General features: G+C 46.6%; 1 protein-coding gene across 2 annotated transcripts in view; it reads right to left on the minus strand.

Moving 5' to 3' along the window:
* Nucleotides 1–6491: 6491 nt before the first annotated feature.
* The window catches only part of LOC128296889 (uncharacterized), a 73675-nt gene continuing 55979 nt past the window's right edge, over nucleotides 6492–24187 (minus strand). For both annotated transcript variants that reach the window (XM_053032408.1, XM_053032407.1), the window contains 3 exons: nucleotides 15496–15630; nucleotides 11997–13222; nucleotides 6492–8254 (listed from right to left, as the gene is read on the minus strand). In XM_053032408.1, the coding sequence (XP_052888368.1) occupies nucleotides 12051–13222; nucleotides 15496–15630 (1307 nt within the window). In that variant the 3' untranslated portion in view covers nucleotides 6492–8254; nucleotides 11997–12050. The remainder of the gene's footprint in view (nucleotides 8255–11996; nucleotides 13223–15495; nucleotides 15631–24187) is intronic.

The raw sequence follows: 24187 nt of genomic DNA on the forward strand, positions 1-24187 counted from the left end.
CCAGGTTAACTATCTTCCTGTACTTCTAGGGAATACACTAAACCTACTTCACAGAAACTCTTCAAACATAGCGTATTTTTACTGTTTGATTAAGAAAATAACCAAAAAAATAGTTAATATTTCCTTATTATCCTAGAAATCAAGAAAAAAAAACATTTTAAGACCGTTACCTTAAAGAAAGCATCAGAATGATCGTGAAATGAATCATCATTCTTTAAAGGGAAAATAGTGTTCCCACAATAATTGCTTTTGTAAATGATTGTTTTTAATTATTCGTTACAGCGATCAAATAAAATTTGACCAATTACGTTGATGTTCAAAACCATCGCCCACTGTGATCGCAGTACGCATTGAACGCTCCTGCACGTGTGCTTGTCTATATGTGTGTGTGTGTGTGTGGGAAATGGTTTGGCATTTACCATCCAATTGTCACCAGGCGTATTTCAGCCAGTAAAACCAAAACCGAAAAACGCTTGCTGGGGGGCTTACCGGAATCCCGGAATCCCACCACAAAGGATACGTTGATTATGTTGGTCAGCAGCATCAAGCGACACCGGACAGCGGACAGGACCGGCCGACCGAACTGAGACGGACTCTTTCCGGCCCGGAGATCCTTTGCACAGTGTGCCGTTCATAAACAATTGAAATATAATTATTTGGATTGGATTTAGTTAGTACTACAATTTGTGGCCGGCAACTGTTTTGTTTCGCTGGCGCTGGGGCTGGTTGGTGTTTTTATATCTCAAGCGCCTCGTGTGGTGTTTTTATTTAGATTTTTTATCCTCGCTTTATCCTCGCTCGGCTCGCTGCAGCGTGGGCCGTGTGTTTGGGGACGACCAGTTTTACAGTTCACGTTCGAGCACCATCTGTCATCGAGAGTTCCCAGTTCCGGGCGATGAGTTGCGCGAACGAATACCACCGCGTACCGGACCGGCAGAGTCCCTGATCCTGGGACTGACAGGCCCATACGGTCCCCGAGGCCATACGGTGTCGGGGAAAGGGAATATGTTTCCGTTTGTCCACATTGAAGCGCTGGCGCTCGAGTGGAAGTAAGTGATTTTTTGTCCGAGCCCCGTGTGCATGCAACTGCAACATTGGAAACAAACCAACGTTCGCCGGATGCGTTAGACCGTGCACCGTGTAGCCCCAGGAGGAAGCCGCAGGATAGCTGATCGGAGATAGGGCCAGCAAAAAATATATATATTTAAACGTACATTTCCACTGCGCTTCTGTGTGGCGCCCATTGGTGCGGGGGCGGTGGGTGGTCAGGTGGCCCGTGTTTTTAACAGCATCACGGAGCATCCCATTTGGTTTCTTTTTTGCTTCGTTTTCCACCACGCCGTTTTGCAAATTCCGTGCATCCGCTTTGAAAACAGATGCAAGTTGGGCAGGGTTGGGCGTTGGTGGTGGGTCCTCTCCGCTGGGTGCATAAATTGTAGGTAGATTGTTTATCGCGCATCGGGTGACAATGACAATCACAACATAATTACGACCACCATTCGCACACACGCACCCGCGCTGGCGACTGGAAGCGCTGTCGCGGAGGATTCCGTTCGAATAATTAAACACAAATATTGGAAGCGTTTAAGAGTGGCGAAACGGAAGAAAAAGCGTCCGCCACCGGAAAGAGACCACCAGGGGGCCGATTGACGTCCACCGTTCGAACGGAACGGTTTCGAGATGTAGCGAAACCGGCTGAAGATTGAACAATTTTCACACCTTTTCCATCCACGGCAAACGGGCGTTGAGTTGCAGTTTGATTGCCCTTGTGTTACGCGTCGGTGGAAAAGCGTATTGAAATGAATCGGTTTTTGTTTTCCTTCCAACCCACACGGGGCGGAATGTTTTGCACGGAAAAGAACCCCAAAAAAGTGTGACATTTCCCGGGTCGGGTTTTTTTCTTCTCTTCTTTCTATTAGGTCCGATCGGATGGCTGGAAAAATGGATGCATGACAGTCGGTCTATTCTAACCGGTGATGGAACTACATCGCTTGATCCGTTGTGTCCAGTGACACACCATTGCAAATCGCCAGAGGACATCGGATTATCCGCGTCTGTCAGCACCCCATCCCTCCCCACTCCCCACTCTAACGGCACCACATTATGGTCGGTTTGTCGCAGAAGAGTAATTATAAAACAATTTAAGGCAAACTACATCCACACAGCCACACACACACACTCCACAAAATGAAACACAAATAATGTAATCTATTTTCAACCGGACGGGATCAAAACGGACTGGTCCGTTGGGGGTTTTTTTTGTCGTTTTAGACCCGTTGGTTCTCTTTCTCCCGCGATTGGGGATGCATCGGTGCATCAAATAAAGCAGCACAGGGGGAATAATGCAGTCCTACGCTACTGCGATAAATTAGTGAGGCAAAAGCAGTAGGTGAGGCCGGGTGGCGATGCATCAGCTAGTAGTGAAGATAAATGTTATTTAAGAATTTGAATAAAATCGATTGGGAATATGATATCCGCCCCCGATAATGCTTCATGCTTCACGATCGTTTCTCACCGACCGGCCGATGTTTAATTTCGCGGTGATCAATGAAGATTACTGTGCTGTGTACTGTGTGTGTGTGTGGTGACCGATGAAACTTAATAGCAGCGCCAGGATGGATGGTAATGCAGCGTTTACTCTTGGCCTCTTTTGAGTGATTAGCCTTTTGATGATGATGATGGCAGGGCTGCCCCACTGCGTGTGGTTGTTTCGGTGGACGGTAATCCCTAAACCATCCGAACGCTGTTTGGCTCGGGATCGGGTTGGCTCGATCTTACGTCCAATCAAAGGGGTGGGCGAGCGAGCGTAATGTTTGCTGAAGGAAAACAGCCCCCCCCCCACACGTTACATCGATGATGTATGATCAGCATTAAGTATAGATTATAAAACGTTTTATTAGCTGGGTGGCGGCAAAAAAAGCGGACGAAAAGTAATTATATTGTGTAGCATGAAGCATGTGCGAATAATCTAATTTCCAATGCATGACTAATCGTGCGAGAATATAATCAAGCATGGAAAAGTATCTGCAAACGGAGGAAAAGTGCTTGTTAGAGTTGAATATTGGATTAGTAATTTCAAAATATTTGATAAAGGAAGAGCGGTATCGTGATTTTACGGAAATTTGGAAATGTTCGAAGCGCAGGAAGTTTGTCTTTATGTTCGTTTTTGGTGGAAATTTAAAAGAATGTCATATTACAAGGCGTTGAAATCGAACTCCTCCGGCAGAGGACATCATTACATGAAACATGATAGTGATTTCATTCAAAAGAGATTTTTTAAAAGAAATATTTTAACAAAATGGTATAAAGTTCTTAGAAAAATAACACTAGCAAATAGAACTTAAAATAATTTTCTCATAACTCTTACAATTTTAACTAAATAAAGATCAATCAAAGGATTTTCAAAATCAGTTACTGTGAAATGGAATTAAATTATAAGAAATTGTTAAAAGATGAGGATGCAAGAGAAAAAATAATAACTAAATGTTTCGAGTTGTAATATTTGCACATGTTTTTTTAAATAATAATCTAAACGGACCTCAAAGCAATGTCAAAAGGATTTGAAATTCGCTTGATGTGAAGAACACATAAAAAATAAGTGAATCTTTGAAGAATTAATTGTTTAAAAAAATTAAGAAAGAATGAAGAGAATAAAGTACGAGTACTCAATCTTCATTTAATATAACATCAAATTGAACCACTGAAACAAAGTTAGTTTTTTATTACTTTTGTGTAAAATAATGTTTAATTTCTTCCACATGTAAAGGGCTCGAGCTAATTTTATTACACCATGGAATCATCCATCGAATTCTGTCGAATTCCAAGTCATCAAAATGAAATGACATTTCATGACTGCAACTCTTCAGTAGATCACGTCTCCAGGGAACATGATCTTGTTATGTTGATAATTTAATCCATCCATTGACCGATTCCTGTAATTGGGTGTCTTTCCACCTGGAGTCTTCCGCAGTATAAAGACCATTTTGGAAGATTTACCTGTCAGCACAACAGCGCTCCGCGAATTGCTTCGGCTATACGATCCGAAGCAGATAGCCTCTCGTAAACTTTGCTGCATAAAACATCACGGAGGATTACGATGGCTGTGTTTAGATTAGGTGTGAGGAGTATTTGTTCGCTTTTTTTTGTTTCGGTTGACTCATCAAACGGCTCCATTTGCTTTTGCACTCGCTATACACCTGTACTCCGTCACGTTTCCGTGTATCGTTTCGCGATACCATGGCAACGAGTTTTAGCGATAAGTCCAAATGAAATTTTCGTTGCTTGAACGCTCGAACAAAAGCACCGTGGTACGTGGCACTGCGCGGGAAAATGAGTTTCACTAAAAGTTCGGTCATGTGTTCCTCCGTTCGACGGTTTTAGATTTGCTCCTTCGGGTGCAGCTCCAGCCAAGATAGTCGGTTCAGCTACTCAAGCGTTCAGCTTTCTTGATGAGCATTTATGTTTACTCCGGTACAATCGATTGCCGGTTATTGGGTGGGAGAAAGTGGGGTCGAAGGGGGTGGTTGGGTGGTGAGTGTCTTATCGTAGTGCCCCATCGTGCTGAAAGCGTATCGTTGCTTCCCATTTCACAGCAAACATTCTCTCGCAACACACGTTCTGGTGGTTCGTGCATGACCACGATCTCTCGCCCGCATCTACCGCCGTGGTGGGCCAACGGGGATGATTACGGGGTTGCAAACGGCACGAAAAACCTGAAAAACCCCGTATCCCAATTCCGAATACGTTCCGTACCGAAGTTCAGCACGCGGCATCTTTGCATCGCCCAGGACTCGGCAGAGCAGTATGTGGTTTTTGTTTTCGCTGCCTCTTTTCTTGTCGCATTTATGGCTTTCCCTTTTTTACGTACCACGGATGTACTGCATCACGAATACGGCAATCATGATTGCTGGCTTGATGCTGCTAAGCACAAAACTAGAAACAACTACCTACCTATCTGCTCCGCTGCGGACTGCAACACTGACTGCGGTGGTACGGAGGTTTAAACTGTTCTCAGCGTTGTCTCATCCCATCAGGTCCTTGCAGAATGCCACGTCTGATACAACAACCGATGAACTTAGAGCGCAACAACAGCGAGCTCTCGATGACAGCTACAGAGACAAAAGCTTCCTCCCATACACAACAGACGGTGGAAACATTTTAAAACTTCCACCCTAAAGTAGCCAACTTAATTTGCCCTTCCGGATCGGGGAAAAGTGAATCGAGTGGAAAAGGATCCCCAAAATGAAACGCAATAAAGCCACCGATACGACCGGTAATTAAAACGTTGTTTTGATGCCAAAGTTCAGCGTGAGTTTCCACGATGGTTGCCCAATTTCTTTCTTCGAACATCTCGGAAAATCCTTGAAACAATTAAACCAACAAAATAGCAGCCAACACATTAAAAGGTTCTTGTAATAATAGTAATAATTTATTTACGGTTTTGCTTCTTTTTTGTTTATTTTGTTCCATGTTTATTTCTTCCTCTTTGCATGTATGTTTGCCGTAATCTTACAGGCCGTAACCATCGGCCCTGGGGTTCAAATCAATAGATTACATTCTCGGTTTCGGTTTATGTATTTTGCATCGCCACCATAGAGCCACACTTATCTTGATTTGCATTTTGTTGCTGTCGCCCGCGCCTGCTTAAACTACTAACACATTCTTACCACGGTTCTGGTAAAGGAAGGGCTAAAAGGAGCACGTGGGAGTACGCGTTGTTTTTTTTAACTTCAAATGTTGCTGCATTGCTTGCTGCGATCCTACAAACAGGCAAACAATACACGTGTTTTGTTGCTTCACCTCCTGACGAGTTATGCTTGCATATTGATACACGGCTCAATATGTACATGTTGTTTTATTCTTCTGTTATGTACAACTGCACGGTTGACTTTGACTCCTCATCGCACCCTCTGTTGACTCTTGCCCCTGCCCGCTCATTTTCAACTATGGAGGGCCTTTTTTTCTTCGCTATATGTTGAGTTAAATAAGTTGCAGTTAGTTGGGTGGCTATAAAGGTGGTGCGATGTAAACTTGCATTTGATTTTGATTTTGATCGTTTTTTTTGTTGTTGCTCACGATTGTGTGTAAGTGTGGGGGGCTATAATTTACAGGAGCAGGAGGATCTTTAGCAAAGCGAGACGGTGCCGAAATGTGTTAGGCCTAACGGTGGGCCTCTCTTTTTGCGCCCACTTTTTGCTTTATGAGAAAATATACGCATGTAAGTGTCTGTGTGAACAGCATTAAGGGGGGATGTTTGTTTTTCCTTTTACATAGATGCATTCTTAGTGACTGACGACTGACCAATGTATCAAATGGTTCAAAGTACTGCTTCGTAATTGTGTTTTCTGTTCTGCTGTTTTAAATGGAGAAAGAGTTTAAGCTAATATTGTATGCTCTTCCATTCCACATCCTTTACATCGCGCTTGATGGCGTAAAATAGTTGCATTTATCTGCCGCTTTCATCTCCTTTCATCTTCCTTTTATTACTGTAGTTTTTTGCGTGTTTTTTTTTTTTTTAATGGAACATTACACCTTTCAACTCATCTTCTCATCTGTACACTTGCATCCATTTCGTGTGCGCCGGCACGTTTTGCCTTTCCTTACATGCAATTATGTATGTGTGTTTGTGTTTGTTTTCTCCCGCCCGCTTGTTTTAATGTTTAAATTCGACTGTAGCATCCGTTTTTGGTGGCTATGCTTCGACTGACTTTCGTGTGGCGGCTCGTGTCGCATGAAACATAACGACGATAAACACATTCCTAAACGCTAAACTTAGCACAATAAAACGTAACTCTATAACCAATCAAACTTAGCACAGTTTAAAACTTCTTCCGTAAAAAAACGTTGTACGATCGTGTGCCGAGGCGTGTGTGTGTGTGTGTTTGGGGTGGGTGCGAGTGTGCGCGCGCGCTTACGAGTAAAAAAGGAAATTAATCGAAATCAAAGCAGCATCAGCTTGAATCTAGTAGACAAAGGACACACAATTCCTTTCTCAAACAAACAAACGCAAAAGAAAAACAGATGGAAAACTCTATCTCCAGCGGTGTGCCGAATACCTTCATGATCGTCCCCATCATGATCATGACCAACAAACTATTAAGCTAACATTGAACAATATGCTGCCGTACACGCGCGCGTATCACAATTCGATTCATTACTAGCCATTTTGTTCTCTTCCTTCGCGTTCACGGCACAAAAAAACCATCTTCATCTTCCATGGGAGATGAACGGATCGGTTCGCCCTACAGTTCCCATTTTTCTATTCGCTATTAAACGGTAAAGAAAGGTAGTAACAAGTAACTAATCATTTTGCGGCCACTGCTGGGCGCTGTAGATTTTTGTTTGTTGTTTTTTTGTTTTCGCATTCTGCCGATGATGAGTTTCGTTTTGTGAGATTTTTCTTTGCATTTTTGTTGCGCAAACTGCTGTGTTGTGTGCCGAGGACAATTCTATCGGAAAAAACAATACTTCGCTACACTATACTGTTAGTTGTCGGTTTCGAATTTTGGGTGGGAAATTTGGTGGACGTCAGAGTGAAAAAATGACACAAAGCAAACAGAACAAAAAACAACAGGGCGCAATTCGTTATATGAAGGTTTGGTTTTAGCTTATCCTTTTCGCTCTTGCTTTGCGGTTTTTTTTTCTCTTTAAGTTTTTCTTTATAGACAGTAATAATTCTACATCTCTTACATGTGGCCACATGCATACTGCACATGCACCCATAAACGAAACCATTCACAATCATCTCTTCGCTATTTTTTTTACATTAATCTTCTTATTTGTGTGTGTGTGTTTTTCTTGTGGGTGGTTCCTCATTGTTTTTTGCTTCAAAACACAAAAGTTCTATTATTTATCCTGTACACAACATTTTGTATCACAGTGTAGACCTTCGTTGCACGATCGAAAAATATCAATAATCTGCTTCTTGCTGCTAGCCACAGCACACGTCCATTCCCATTGCTTAAACGGTGGTGGTGGTGGTGGTGTTGGTGAAGATTTAATTTAAACAACACAACTTACGGGTGCCGCTTCGTTTCGGGGGTTGATTTTTCCTCCCATTCCCGTGTCTGTGTCTCGGTGGCCCCGAACGGTCGGCTTGGTTTGTGGTTTTTTTTTTCGGAGGGCGAGAGTTCTCGTCTCATGCAACGCTAAGGAACGGAACTGGAGCACGAACAGCGGTACCAGTAACAGCCAGGACTAGGTAGCATCTATGGGCTTACGAATGATTTGCTTGTGAGGCTCCAATCCGTTCGATCTGTTCGGTGCGAGAAGAATGAGGAAGCAAAAACCAGGCTACGGTTAATTGGCAAATAATACATTACTGCACCGAGCGGTGCCATTTGGAGCGAAAATCACCGTAAAGATGGGTTGGGTACGGATGTAAAATGCTTGGAATCTTCACATCTAACATCCGAAGCAACGAGAGGGTATGCATCTGATGCATCATCTTTAGATTTTGCCAGCATCGGCACAATATTGCCACCAGGAGACCTTCCGCGCAGATCGTTCGAACAAAGGAACGAATGTTTTAAAACAGACAGAGCACCCGCCCAACCCCCCCCCCCAGGAGTGCTCCGCTCGTTGAAGGCAATAAAAAAAAGCAATTCCCTCAAATGGAAACTCATAAAATTATCTCTGAAAACTAGTAAAATTCACTAGCCCGTAATGGCCGATCAGGGCCGAGGAACCGGTTCCAACTGGCGGCAGTGTTTTGCTATGACTAAATCCCCAGCGTCCCCCACGGTTCCGCCCTTATCTCCACACGACGGCACGGAACCTTATCCCATCCACGGGGGACACATTTGAGGTTTTGAAAACAGCTCACACTCCATTTCGCCGCCGCTTCACACTACGGGAGCGCACAAAACCGCAGCTAAAGTCGCCGGCAAAGTACAGAAAAACCGGCCAAGAGGCATGAGTGCATCATAAGGCAGCATCGCTCGCCCGCCCAACAACTACAATAATCATGAGTTTGATCGCCCGGAAATGCGCGCTCCGTTTGCATTCAGTTTCGTTTAGTGCCGGCGTGGCCACCAATGCCCGGGTGATGGAGTGAGAAGAATTTGCGTAGCTCTTTTTTTTTTTAAATGCGTTTTTCATTATACAAAGTAGCTTGTAAATTATCTGCTCGCAAGATGTCCTCCAGCTTTTATTACCGTGGGGGCACTGTTGGGACAATGTTGCAGGCGGCAAAACGTAGTCTAACTCTAATTCGACGAGCGACTACCGGGACCGGGACCGGGGACGGGTGTCTTTGCGTGTCTCGACCGATCGGCGGATAATCGTAAACTTCGATATCGATTGTGGACATATTAGCGTCTGCTGGACCAGGTACGCCACTGGTCATCTGGCGACCATGCGGCCAGTTCAGCATCGAATTGCATAGTTTTTGGACCACGTGCATCGACCGAGTAGTGCACTCAGCCGTGAGTGAAAATGTTTGCATAAAAATTTGCAAAAAAAACCCGCGTAGACATCTCGCGACGTCAGGAAAAGCGAACTCTCCACGGCCCGCCCGGTCGGTGCAGTCCCATCACACGTTCCATGGCGACTCCATGGGTGGATATGTTGGCAGATATTTACGACCCATTTTTACGACCGTAGTAAAGTTGCATTTAGCGCGTCTTGTAAGACGCTTTTTCTCACCACCATTCTGTCGGGAGCCGCCTGCCGTCAAGTCGGTCGGTCGGACGAGAGCGAACTAGTGTTATTCTATGTCCCCCACCTTCACGGGGTTCGTGTCCCGGAATGTCGTGTACGGCTCGGGTGCATGTCCCCTGCCCCAAAGAATCGATCATCAAAAGATGCAAAGATTTGCCAGATTCGCGATAAGCCGAGGAACGTGTTTTCCGAGTGGGGGGATGCTGCAGCACACCGGGCCCGCCCGCTTGTCGCACCCCCAACCCCCGCAAAGGCAGTAAAATAGAAAATTATTATTGCCTGGAATATATATTATTTCCTAATGCATCGAGCGACCTCGGCGATGGACAAACGATGAGGAGAAGCGCGTTACTGTTACCTTTTGCTGCTAGGGGCCTCTCGGTATAATACCGTTTTACGATGATCGTTAAATCTGCTGGGTCTGAAACTCACCCTCCTAGTGGTCGGTACCGTGTTGCATCACGCTACACGAAACAACAAAACGCCTCCGTCAATGCATAATGCATTCCCGAGTGTGGACTCTTTCAATCATGCGAGTGTGCTCGCGGCTGCAAAGTGTAAGTGAATTGGTGCGATCTTGCCAGACGCACTTGAAGGGGTGTTTAAAAGCTATTGCTGCAACTCACTTGGTCGAATGGAGCTACTAAATAGACCATGAAGACTTCAGGAATTCCAACTACCCTCCAAAGATGCTTCGCCTGTTATGGAAGTCATCCCCCCCCTTTAGTTAATGTATCCTAATTACCTTGTCCGAGATATAGACAAGAATTGGAACCCAACACATTATTATTGATTCGGACACCGGGCACTGTTCCGGCAAGCCACGGAAACGCCACTCGACACAATCGAAGGGTTAATCAAACACTCCACACCGAAGTGTGCCACAAAATTAGTTACGACGAGTGTGGAAATGCAAAAATCGTATTATTTACCTATCGGCAGGCAACCGTGTGTGCGCGACCGCCACGACTCTGAGTTCCCGGCATTAATGATGCATCGGTGGATAACGAATGGACTAAATTTATTCATAACTTGCCAAACCGCCCGCCTGTATGTTTGCTATTTCGGCGGCGGCGGCGGTGGGTCCCCAAACTGCCCACTTCTTCTGATGAGTCTGACGGTGTGGAGTGGACCACTACCGACTCGCACAACAAGAGAGTTAAGCAGGCGAATAAAAATAGCAAACCAACGTGCGAATATCGGGTGTCAACGGATCGCCGCATCGCACTCGTTCTCGCTCACTTGCGCTGTTTTAAATGCATATTTACTACGCCTGAAGTTTGCGCCTAAACCTAACCCCCGACGGAGGCTTCAATTTATCGAAGGAGGCTGGGTGCACCGGGGGGGCACGGGGGTGTTGTTGGATTGTTTTGATTTGTTTATTTCCGCTTGACGAATGCAGGTCTCCAGTTCTTTCACTCGTGACGGTGGCATGGTCCTCCTCCTGATCCACAACACATCACTCACATATACGTGCGCGCACCGGGACTCTCCCTCTTTGGCCGGGAAAACAACCCCTTCGGGCTGGGGCTGGGGTAGAAATACCGGCGGCATCACACACTATTATTACATTGATTGTTGCCCCGACGTGTGAGCGGCAAATCGGGACACGGGGCCCAATGATGAGGGCACCCAATACGTTGCATATTTTGTGTATAAATTTTGAATAATCGAAACAACGATTCGATGTGGCGATTTTTTTTTTGCTCGCTCTTCCATCCCTTTTCTGTTCTGCACCGTGAAGCCGTTGTGTGCTAGGGAAAAAGCGCCCCAAGGGCTGGCAAACGGTTGCCAGTGAAGTGAAAAATGGCCAGCGACAACGTTATGCATTAGCGTTGCCACTGCTTTCACTGTTGCACCGAATGCAGCCGGTGCTGCTGCTAGTGCGCCCATCGGACCCATCCATTTGTGGGGTGATTAAAAATAAATATAAATAGGAAATAAATTATTTGCCGGCCCGGGCCCGCATGGATTATTTTTATTTAGAATACCTCGCAAATACCTCGTACCGGTTAGTGTCCGTTGGCTGGACACAAAGGGTGCGAGAAGGTACAACATTGGGGTGGGTCCTGTGTGGACCAGTGGCACTTTTTTTGTGTTTTGTATCGCCTCGCCCATATCAATAACTAAACGTTTGATTTGGCCGTGAATGATTGATGGAAATGCAAACTCAGCACGGCACTGGCGCGCGCGATGATCGATACTGGCAGAAGTAAAATCTGCCCCGAGCGCAACTCCTCCGACGACACTCCTCCTCGTTCACTGTGAAGTCTCCTACGGATTAAGGTGTCCAATTTTTCCGAAAAAAACCCAAAATACCCATCAGCGGAACTTACCTTATCGAACAGCGGTTGGCAGCACTCTTGCACCTTGGGAAAAGCGGCACAATCTTAGTGGATGGTAGCAATTGAAGCCTGCTGAGCAGAGAGCGAATTCTCTACCGCACTCGCGTAGAAAAATGCACCCTTCGGTGGCGTTAAGCGGTTGTTGCTGGGCGACGACGAGGACGTCTGTGGTTCCTTTGGTTCGGTCAATGCCTGCTGCTGTTGCTGCTGCTGTTGCTGCTGCTGTTGCTGCTGCTCCTTCCGATAGAAGTGATCAACGTGGGGCAACTGCAACGGCGGCTGATACCCTAGAAAGTGCGTGTGGAACATCGGCACGGTCGTGGACTCGCTGCTGACGGACGGATACAGGCTGGACGGCAGAAGCGAGGTCGGGAAGTGCGTCGAGTAGAGCGTCCGATTGACCGCCTCCAGCCCGGGCAGCAGCAGCGGTAGCGCGAAGTTGTTCGTCTCGAGCCCGCTGTACTTGTACATCGGCAGCCCGAGTCCGTTCGGCTTCTTCAGCAGATCGAACCGCTCGAAGGTGCTCTTGGGCACCGGGTAAGGAATGCGCTGTTCCTTCTCCTTCTCGTAGCACTCCTCGGCCGGTTCCACCCCTGCGTCCTTGAGCGCGAAGGACTTTTTACTCCGCCGCACCGACTCCAGGTACGCTTCGTACGGTTGGCTCTGGTGGCTCTCGTCCCGCTCCGGCGATTTGTGCGAGGTGTGCAGATCTTCCGGTTCCCGGGCCGGACTGAACGAGCGCGCCTTTTTGCTCGCCGCCTCCACGAGACTGTCGTAGACGGTGGTGGGATCCTCCTCGGGCACGGGCGATCGGTCCGGCGCGCTGCCACTGTCCACCGGCTGGGTGTACCGTTTGTGATGGGTGCGTGACCGGCCACCGCTGCCGGTGGTTGGCCGTGGCCCGTGGCCCCGCACCACGGACGCACTGTCATCGAACGCGATGCAGTCGCCGTCGTCACGATCACAGCCGGTGCTACTGCTGCTGGTGGATGGTTTGAATTTGGTGTCTAGGTTCAGGGCCCGATCGTCGGCCCGCGGCGTCTCGGCCTGGCGCGAACACGATCGCGACCGCGACAGCGAGCTGGACCGTGACCGGATGGTGGAGTTGGTGCGGGTCACCGATATGTTCTCGTCCTCGTCGTCCTCCGTCAGCCGATCGCTGTTGGGATCCAGCGAAGACTTGACCAGCGCCTCGTACGTCTTGATCGTTCGTTTACCTTGGGTTGCGTCGCACAGAAAGAGAAAGGGATGGATGGAAAGAAAGCAGACATTCTATTAGTACCGTTGGCCATCCCGCACACTTGAACGTCCCTCGGGGATGCTCGGGGTGAAGCCGTCGCGATTACCATACCTTGGCTGCACGGTTTTGATTGATTGTAGAGTGGGGAATAGGTCAGGGATATCGAAAGATACCGGGCTAGATCACCGCGGTGGCGATGTAGCAAGAGGTTATTGATTGATGGTGCTTGTGTCCCCGCCTTTGGAGATGGCAGGGACACACTGGGGAGCATACATTCAGGCGCTGAGACGCACTGAACGCAGCTGTTGGCCAATTGGCCGAAGAAAACCCAAACATTCGCTTCGCTTCGCTATTTGTACTCTCTAACAATTGAATCGTTGCACACGCACGCACGCACGCACGCACGCACACATACACGCATACACTTTGCACACTACCGTACAGTTTGATTGGAGATGACGATGGCATGGACCGTGGTGTGGTCCCTACGACTTCGCGGTACAGTGTGTTTCCTCCAATTTCCGTGTTTGTCTCTTTTTGTTTCATTAAGTTGTGGCACGATTACGATGACGTTGACTCAGGTATTGGTTGAACGATGGTTGGAAGGTTGATTGGTGAAGATAAACTACGCTAAACTATTCGCTACTTAGTGGAACACAGGTGTTGCTCTCCTTCGCCGCCATCTTTAACTATCCTAACACTTTGCGCCCACGTCGCGCCGCACATTATTACTACATTCCATATACTCCATATTACTGTTGCCCTCTTTGCTGCGAGCAGTATCATCCCGACACACCACAGCATTGTCGGTGGGTCGGTGGCACAAGAAAAGAAAGACACCGAGTCTCGAGTCTTCTGCAAAAGCGAGCAAGCATCCGAAACTGCGCACTGCACAACAACGACAGCAGTAGTAGCTTTACACCGCCGGAGCCCGATCTCACAAGTATAGCTACACGTGACAGCCCCAGAACGGCTGCAGGTCAAAGTTCTCCTCAAACCGTATGTACACTGTTCCGGCCCGAGAGCGAAGCGATGGCCGGGCGCGCGAAAAAAACATAGAAAAGAACGCAAAACAAGAATAGATACAGTTTCGGGGGGTGGTGATTGAGAGATTTTGATTGCATGTGAGAAAGCGGGTGCCGTCGAATACCCACGATCGTGAAGATACCTCTGTTCGGAGCTAGCCAAGTCTAGAGGCTCTAGAGGATAGCGGCAAACATGCCGGATCCTAGCTCCTATCTGTACAACTCAAATCAACAAACGGCGTACTGTGTGTGCTTACTGCATTGGTCACAGAACCATTTAAAAGGACACCTCGCGCGATCTTGCTCTGCACAGTGACTGGCACTTCCCGGGACGGCTCTCCTGCCTGCTGCAGACTCTGCGCGCGCGCCCACTCTACTTAAACACTACTTTGAACTTATCGGCATCCGTTTGCTTACGCTTCAATTAAAATAGCACAGAACTATCGAATTCGGTTCACCAACCTACCCCCCCGCGACACAAGGTTGGCACACACACTCACACACACACGCACGCGCGCACACACATGCACATATATAAAGACTGACTGAAGGGTGGAAAGTTTATCATCCACTCTGACGGGTGGTGTTGCGCAACTCCACGCCATCGAACATGTTCAGATTATGCAATCGTGAGTATTCGTTGACCACCGCTTGACCTGTGTTGAACATAAATGGAATGGAAAGGTAAGGCTTGTTGAAGGTCACTACTTGGATGGTGGAAACCAAAAAACAAAGCAATCATGTATATGGAACATGCGTGTGCCGCTCTCGCTTCTCGCTTCCCTGGAAGGAAGGAGCAAGCAGCACATCTTCAAACGGAAAGCAAAGACCTTATCCTACAACTGACGAACTATGTTTCCTTTTTCCTGATGCCTTTCCTAGCTGAGGTTTGTTAGGAATACTTCTCAAATACCAAAGATCGAGCAACACCGAGCAAATGTCCTCGGAAAAAGGTGTCTAAAGAGCAGCCGGAAAATCGGGAACCTTTAGACCATATGTAGACTTAGCTTAATTTATCTTCAATTTGGAACCCTGTTCTGTACAGCAAACCACGATTCTGAGGTAGTTGACGGAGGACTCGCACTCGTTTCGTCCTCCGGATGGCACGCTAAGAACACGCCTGTCTTTGCCCTTCGCTCTGTACTTGCTGCTCGTCTTTAGGCACAGTAGATGTCTGACACGGTGATGAAAGCGATGTCGAACGACACCATCATCGCCAGCTTACCTTCGTCGATCCGCTGGTGTGCTTTTTGTACATCGCCATCGGCGCTCTTCAGTATGACGTACATCAGGGGCATCATCTCCCAGGGGTAACCGAGCTTCTCCAGCAGCCACTGGGCCCGCTTCACTAGCTCATCGTCTGGAATGAAAGTGGTTGGGAAAAGAGGGAAGAGAACCGTTTCCATTTTCGGTTGAAAAAGCTTGCTGGGAAATTCAAAATGAGGATGGAAATTCTTTGTCCTACCAACTGAGGGGTTTCTGAGCATTTCTAGGTGTACTCTCTGCTACAAACTTCGCTTCCGAAAGGGTATCCGTTTATAATCTTATCGCCGCATAGAAATAACGTCACCCTGTTGGGTCATTATGAGCCGCTTATCGAAGGTGTCAATCGCGATTGCAAATGAGAACACACGATGATGTTCATTAGCCTGTGTTCTTTTTTTTTGTTCAATTTTTCCCACCATCTTCCGCTTCCTTGCCGTTCCCCAGTTCCCCTACCAAGAACGAACTGGAATACGCGACTTGACCGTACAGTGAAAAATGACTTTCCCATCACAGTACGTGCACACAATAACATCATCATTCCCTCGGAGGTGGAGCGCGGCACCTGGACCATCGGACCCCCCCATATATGTGCCGTGCGATCCCCGTATCCCACAAGCGTATAGAAATTCAACACTTGAAGTTGCTTTTTCAAAACACAAGACACTATAATAAATATTCCATAATCAATCACTACGCAAAACGGAACGGAACATGCGGCGCTCCTTCTGCTGCTGCTACTTCCTTCCACACCGGGGTTTAGGTGTCGCTTCCACCGCACAAAGCTTACGGAAGATTTATTTTATATTTGCACTATTATCATCATCATCATCATCATCATCAGCAGCAGCAGCAGCAGCAGTAGAAGCAACATCATCTTCGTCATCATCGCTGCAACCACTCGACACAGCGCTACTACTCCCCGGCCCGGCCTGCACGGAACCGCGGTATCGACTTCAATGCCCGCGAGGGCAACCTTAAGCCTGCTCCCCCTCCTGTGTGCTGTGCCCACCCTCCCTTGCCCCGTTGCATTCACCGGGCGAAATTGCGCCCCTACACGCGGCCGATGCATCCATCCAGTTAGCGCGCGAGTGCAGCCATTCTGACACTTTGAAAAGTCACTTCAGTCATGCTAATCTTGTGCTTAATTTAGCTTCAATCTTCCGAGCAGTATGCACACTATCTTCATGCCTTCGTTCGCCGTTCCCTTCCCGTACCGCTTGACACGCACGCACGCCCGTTTGTCATTTGATTGGTGGAAATAAGCTTCTTCCCACTCGAGCATTTCGCTCGCGATCCTCGTCTCATCCGGGCTGGAAATGGTATTGCATCAGAGAGCTGTCAAAGTGTCAATCCTGCAAACCGGGACCGGGCGATATGCCGGTGCAGGATCCACCGAAAACGCAGCCCACCTCCATCGGCATTGAGGCTAGAGTCAATAGATCATTGTCGATCTTCCTATCTATTTCTGGCATTTTGCTAGAACAACGAGGTACGCTAAAGGGCACCACTTGAGGATTGCCGATGGTGTAATGTGATGTAGTAAACCAACCGAATAGAACGATACCCCCCCCCCCCCCCCATCCATTGGGTACGGTGGGGGGGAGATATATCAACCGTTCACTTGCTGATCATGACAAAACGATCGTTTCTGTGAGTTAAAAATTAGACGCAATTTCTCGCAACTTGCAACAGCCGATGAGCAAGCAGGCAGTTAATCATCAGCTGTTACCTTATTCTAGAATCGGAAACAATTCGCTTCAATTTATAAAATCGTGAGCTTCAACTTGACTTATTCAAAACTGCTCTCATCCTCACAGCTCCTGAGACCGGTTGAGACCAAAAATTTATTTGTACAATTATGTATTTTCCATTCGCAAAAACCATGCTGCAACAGCTCCATTCGCGATATGATGCACATTTGCATCAACAGCACCGTCGTATCAACAAGCATCGCCACAAACAACAACAAACACACGGGCAAAAGGATGCGAAGACCCCGGAGAAGCGGAGTCTCTGAGTATCCCGTGCGCGTTCCGTAAGGGAAAAGGCGATAAATTGAATAATTGAGCAATATTTTATTCATCCAGACTAAACAAACCATAATCGAACGATCGTCATCGGGCGAAGCGATTTGCGGTGCCATACCTTTGGGCCTTTTGTGCGGCCATCCCATGCGGCTGCTACCGGATGACTAAGCAAGGTTAGAGGAACGTGCATCGCGACCTTCACCGATGGCGCACCACACGGTCGGTAGATGGATTTTCGATAGTTGCACACACACACCCAGACTCACTTTTCCGGAGCTGATTTTACGATCCTCGCGCAATGTAATGGGAAATGATTGTCGACGATAAATCATAGTTGCATTTCTGCCGCCCCACTGCCACCGGCAAAGGCGAACATCCAGCCAATTTGTAGATATGCGGAAGAACACACATCCCCACTCGGTGTGCAGCAAATAAACTTGCTAATTGATGTTGATTGCTTTCGATTGCCTCAACGCCCCCGAGCGGGTGCATCTGGTTTGTGAGCAGCTGAAATCCGAGCTTCCGATATTCCGTATGCTGTGATTGCTCCACCGGCACCGGGTTTGACCGAAAGGGTACGAGAGCCCGATCTTATTCCCGATGAAAAAAAAAGCAACACGGTTGTTTTTATGCTTCTTACCTTGGCTCGTGTTTTTTTCTTCTTCCATAAAGGCCTCAGAACCAAGCGGTCTCACAGGCCGTTTGCCGGTGCTAATTTAAATAATCACCCGGTTTTCTCTTTAAGCTGTCACCTCGTTCGTATAATCTCAGATAAGACTGGCCGACTGGTTCGATTGCCGAACGCACGTGGCCCGATCGAACGCTGGGCACCGGGAAGGCCACGGATCGGGTAACACACACACACACGCCAGCCTAACGAATCAATCGGATCGTTTATCACCAGCCCCGTTTGATTCAATTATTTTTATTTTATTTTTCGTTGCGATTTCCGCCCGTCCGACCGGCGCGATGCCTGCTCACGAATACGGACCGTGAGGTCTGCGCTTCGCTGGCATCTGTATGACGACCTTGTATTGGCAACATGTTGCTGCCGTAGATGGGAGACCCCGCGTGTACATTGTTCATCGAGCGCGGCCGTACCGATTAATTTTATGGGCGGCATTTATAAGTACATGACCCGTCAGGATGTTAATCAATCTTTGTTTTATTTGGGTGGGGATTTGCATTGCATTCTGAGCTATGACAACTAAATAGCCTGTAATGTCATGGTGGTTGGCAGGGCTCTGGCCAGGCACATGTGTTTTACACAATATTGTAGTATGTTCAACAAATTTATTAGGTTTAACTAAAATCATTTTCGCTTGATTTTTTCCTTCCAAATTTTGTATGATTATTTTATTCGAATGATCACTGTGTTGATTTAAGATTTTATTTCACTTGAAGAATTGTTGTTCTTGATTGTAAAGGTAATATCATTTGTACGTGATTAGGTAAAACATCTTATTAATCGTTTTGAATTTGTTACTTAAAAGGTTTAGTAATCCAACAAGTTTCAAAATATCTATCATAAAAAAGCTAACTGATTGTTTGTGAACTAGGGTGTTTAAGCTATAAATTCTCGATAAAAGTTACATGTTTCATGATAACTTTGAATTCTCTTTATCCTTGATCAAAATTGATTCAATATTATCACAGTTAACAATCTTAAGAAAGGTCATGTAACTGATTCTTTCCGAAGTTATTAAATATTTAATCTGATCCACCTTGTTCGGATTATTAGAAATACAGAGGATGGATTAAGCAATGTTGAAAAATTAAGACAACAGCAAAAATAAATTAAAAAGGTACTATTCAATTTCGATTTCTTTATGTAGTCAGATCTAGAATAAACTAAAGTTTGGTGGATCGTTGGAATTCGTAACTTTAAATCTGGTCTCTTCGGAATCATAAACTTTTCTGCCATTTGTTCTTAAATAAATCATTCTTTAGATATCCAGAAGATAACTGAAGAAATATGTCTAAAACGACTGCGATCTTTTAGCTTTAGCCACACTTTTAGCTAACGCTTTAAGTAACTAAATGTCAGAAATAAAGAGAAAAGTTTATAAGAGTATTTCTTAGTTATATTTTGTTACGATTTATTCCTCACTAAATGTCAAAAATCGAATCGAAAAAGGAATATTCACAATCGTGTTTCAACAATCTCTGTAGCAGTATGATTCAGTTATGTTAAACAACCTTAAAACTAACAATTATACAATCCGTCTTTAAAGGAAAGAAAAATTTGTGTCTCTTTTCACTCTTCGGTTGGTAAAATTTTTGAAAAATTGAATCTTCCGTTGTTATAGGCGTTCAAACACAATAGCTGAACTGTGGTACGTTCATTCAATAAGCACAATGCACTGGAAGCGTTCTTAAAACCGTTCCTCTTCCAATTCCGAACTCGCGCCACTGTGCTCCTTTGTCTTCATCGGCACAAAGCGCGTGCATCTCTTCAGTGAGTTTCATTGGGTGTCCTTTTATGCGTACCGGTATACGGTAGTTGTTCATAAACGATTGTCACATCTATGACTCCTTTGTGCTCCGTACCGATTGTCCGAACTTGTCGCAAAAACACGCCACCATAACACGGCGCGATGGCAACGAACGTACGAGCAATGCCATTAAAAAAGCAAACGTCCACACTTTCCCAATTTTCACAGAACACACAGGACGAACTAATCTTGCTGGCCGTGCGGTGTGCGTGTGTCTCAGCATTATTCGCGCTAACATAAACATCCTTGTTTCATGCATGGGAACCTCAACGCGAACCGTTTTCCTTTCGTAACCGCGCATTGCAGTCCTTTCTGCAGCCAAAAGGCCAGGCCAGAGGAAAAGCGCGGGAACAAAAGGAGAGGAAAAAGGAAAAATAAAACTGTCCGCTGCTCGGAAAAGCTCGTCGCTCGGTGCAGACGAATGCGAAACATGCAATAAAATACACCCGAGCATGTCCCGGGCCAATGGTGAATGTCGGACGTCGTGGTACAGCGCCGGAAGAAAACTCTCACTCGTTCGGCGAGTTTCCTTCTTCCTGCAAAGGAAGCAAGAGAAAGCTTGTCCGTTCTCGGGGAAAAACACCAATCCCCGTGGCTCCGAAGATACTGTTTCATCCTTTCGTCCTGAATCGCCTGACGGTTTCCGGTGCCAAAGCTACCAAGTGTCCCGAGAAGCGATGTAACATTGCGATGTGGGCACAAGCAGATCGTCCCTGCATGCCGAAGGATGCAAAGAAGGACGTTTGTGGGCCGTTCGCTCCCATGCCACGCAGGCAATCTCGGAGTGCTGCAGAGTGAGAGTGAACATTATGCGGCAGCATCAGACATGGACACACAAAAAAAAATAATCCGCGAGCAAATGTTCGGTTTTTTGGCGGCCGCAGCATAAAACGATGTCGACACGATTTCCACGTTTGCCGCGCTGCGCCTCCTTAGATGCTCGCCCATAGTCCCTCGCAAGGCTGTGGAACACGTGCTCGGTCGGAACGCCAGTGGTGGAATCCACGTGTGCAGGTGGGGAAAAACCCTTCAGCTGCGAGCGACGGAGCGCGAGAGAGCGAGCATTTGGTAATTTATGTTGGGCAAGCTGCAGCCAGAGCGGGAACAACAGTGCAAACTTCCACACGAACCAATGGTGGGCCTGACTCCGCCTCTGTCTTATGTTTTGCGCGCGCTGGCCCTGTCTCGCTCTCGCGCTAGCATTATGCTTTGCGAGCATCGAAGTATGCTTACCACCCCACACACGTGGAGCATGTGGCTCGGTTTATGCTGTTGCCGTTGGTGGGTGCATTGTAAGCGTGGGGCATAGAAGCCCTATGCACATGCTCGAGTTTGCTCTTTCTGGTCCCGGTCCGGACTGCCTTTGGATGCCGCCCGAACATGCTGATTTATGTGTGTTTTTATATGCATATGTATCTAGTCGCACAGCCCCCCAGTAATCGCTGGAGCTTTGATGCGATCGTACCACTCTAGGCACTCGGGATTACTTATTTTCTTTCCCTTCCATTCCGGAATGGTTTCCATCTTCGTCGAGCGTGCCACTATTACAACATACCGGTGGGACTTACCCCAATGCCACACCGAACCATGGAACCAATGGAAAGCCTCGAGCAGTTGGGTTTGGAAAAATCACCGAGTGCTACGATCCAAGGAGGGAACAGCGAACGAGCAAAGCCTTCTACGACGTAGAAGGAAAATCGTTCTTTGGGTGCATTCTCACAACACAGTCGGGTTGGGAATCGGAACGGGCTTGTGGAAAATAATAACCTCACTTTATGATTGGGTAAAAGCATCGGGAAAACTTTAACTACTGCACTGACTAATGTAATAGCGGTAAAGCATCGTAAAAACCCGTTCGTCCGTAATGATGTCGCGCTGCGAATAAAAACTTCGAACCTTCTTGTGTGGCATTATTAGATTGAGATTAAGAAATAAAAGTTGTATAAATTAAAACAAAATAAGAACGAACAAGGATTGAAGAAGAGGATATATTTATAATACTCTTTTTACAAATAAAACATATATATTTAATCATCAGTCAGCCAGATGATGTTCGTGAGAAAAAGTGACCGTTGCTTTATGGCGGTATGTCGACCTTCGCGAGGGTCATGAATGTGTCTCTTCTCGAGGAGAAAAAAAGTCTTCGAACTGCGAAAAACTTTATTTGCATATATAGATGCCTTTTCGCTGCAACAACTTCATTTACAACCCAACTAAAGTTTGATTTACAGCGGGATCAGTGACGAAACCCGGTGAAGCAAATTGCATACACAGGTTTATGACACTTCTCATGCGTACGATGTTGCTTGCGCAAAACAAAACAAAAAGCAACACAGAACAGGCAGGCAAACTCGCCACATGTGTGTGCCAGCGCATATATCCGCTGATTCGATTTCCATCGACCGGCTTTTGGTGTTGCCTGGTCATGCCAACCGAACCGGACCTGGGTACCTACCCCGTTAATCCTCCCCCTTTGGTTCGCAACGTACAGTTCTTGTTCTAGAGAGCTAATTGGATCATAAAAGCTACAAAACCGCAATTTTGTATCCGTCCTCTTCCTCGCCCCGCACATGATGTCTATGCTGTGGCGTAGTTATTTCGTAGCAATTCGTTGATACAAATCTTCCAGCATGAAAAACGGTTCCTTGGCAGCCCTTTTCAACATTTACCAAGGCACTCGCAATTGCACTCGCACGCTACATGAGTATTGTAAAAATAAAATAAAATAATGAAATCCAAAAAAAAAAAAACACGACAACAACAGCACAGTATAATGACGATGGAAAAGATGTAGAAATTATCGCGAAATACAACGCATGGCCACGGGGAGTTGCTATTGCCGAACGGGCGATTCCCATTCTACAAAGTGACGGATACGTTTCCTTCAGCTGGAAGGAAATATAAAAATAACAATAGCGACATCAACCGGGCCAGCCAGCCATCCCTGTCGGTGCTGGGGGGGGGATGCCCGTATGGAAAGAGCCATAACATTATAACAAATTACGAACGTCTCAGCCGGCCGCACGGCTTATGCTACGCTAAAATGTAATAAAAATCATATTATAATTTACGATCCTGTGCACGCTCGCGCATACCCGGCCGACCGGCCGACCCCTTTCAACGCCGATCGCGGTTCGTGGTTTCGCGTTTAACGAGTGGATTTTAGATATGGCATCAGGAACGGTAGAAGATCGGGGCCGGACTGCATCGCAGCGGCAGGGCAACGGAGTGTGTTTTATGACGAGCTCCGGACCTCTTTGGGAATTGAAATTCACTCACGCTTTACACTCATTTGCGCGCCGTTGCAAGTGTTCGAACGAAACTGACAGATCGCCAATTGGCACAACGAATGGGGTTTAAAAAATAAAATAAAACCTCCCCCCACAGCTCGGCCAGAAATGAATTCGCAGTTGGTATTGCCCCGGAGCAGTGCGTGGTCCAAGTGCAACTACACGTCGTTAGCGTACCATTAGAAGTGTTTTTATTACATCTTGGAGAAAATTGGAACTACAAATGTAAAACTAACCGAATGGCAGCTGAAGCCCTGCTAGGAGACGTTCGTAGGAATTATTCTCACAGAGTGGGAATTTGTTTCAACGGTCCACACTGTTGCACGACAAATTAGATCTGTGACACTTGCTCAGTTTAAAGTATTACGACTTTAAAGCTGCCCTAATAGTTGTTACATTGTCTTCCAACATTCCAGAACTCTTTCAGTAGTCTTTTCCTCCCTCACACAGGTCGCAGGAACTGCATTTTATATGCGTTTCTGTCCGAAAATACACACACACACGATGTACAATCCACCAATTTCCAATTCATTTCATCCACCGTCTCCGATTTATGGCGCACATTCAAACATCTTTATCGTGCTTCCGTGTTGTCCGTGAACGAAATCATCCTTGCATCATCAGCAGTTTCCCCCATGCAGCATGCAAACGGACGGACGGCGCCAAAAATGCTTCGAGGGGCAACAAAATGCAGAAAAGGGCAGCGAGTACGAGTTCGTACTGCATCATACTATTCCCCCAAAATTAAGCTTACATCTGTACGAACACTGTTTCATAAACAAAGTCGTAAAAATATTAACAAATCAGCCAAATTTTTTTAAAGTCTCATCAAAAGCGAA

Source organism: Anopheles moucheti, chromosome 2 (assembly GCF_943734755.1).
Source record: "Anopheles moucheti chromosome 2, idAnoMoucSN_F20_07, whole genome shotgun sequence".
Lineage (NCBI taxonomy): Eukaryota > Metazoa > Arthropoda > Insecta > Diptera > Culicidae > Anopheles > Anopheles moucheti.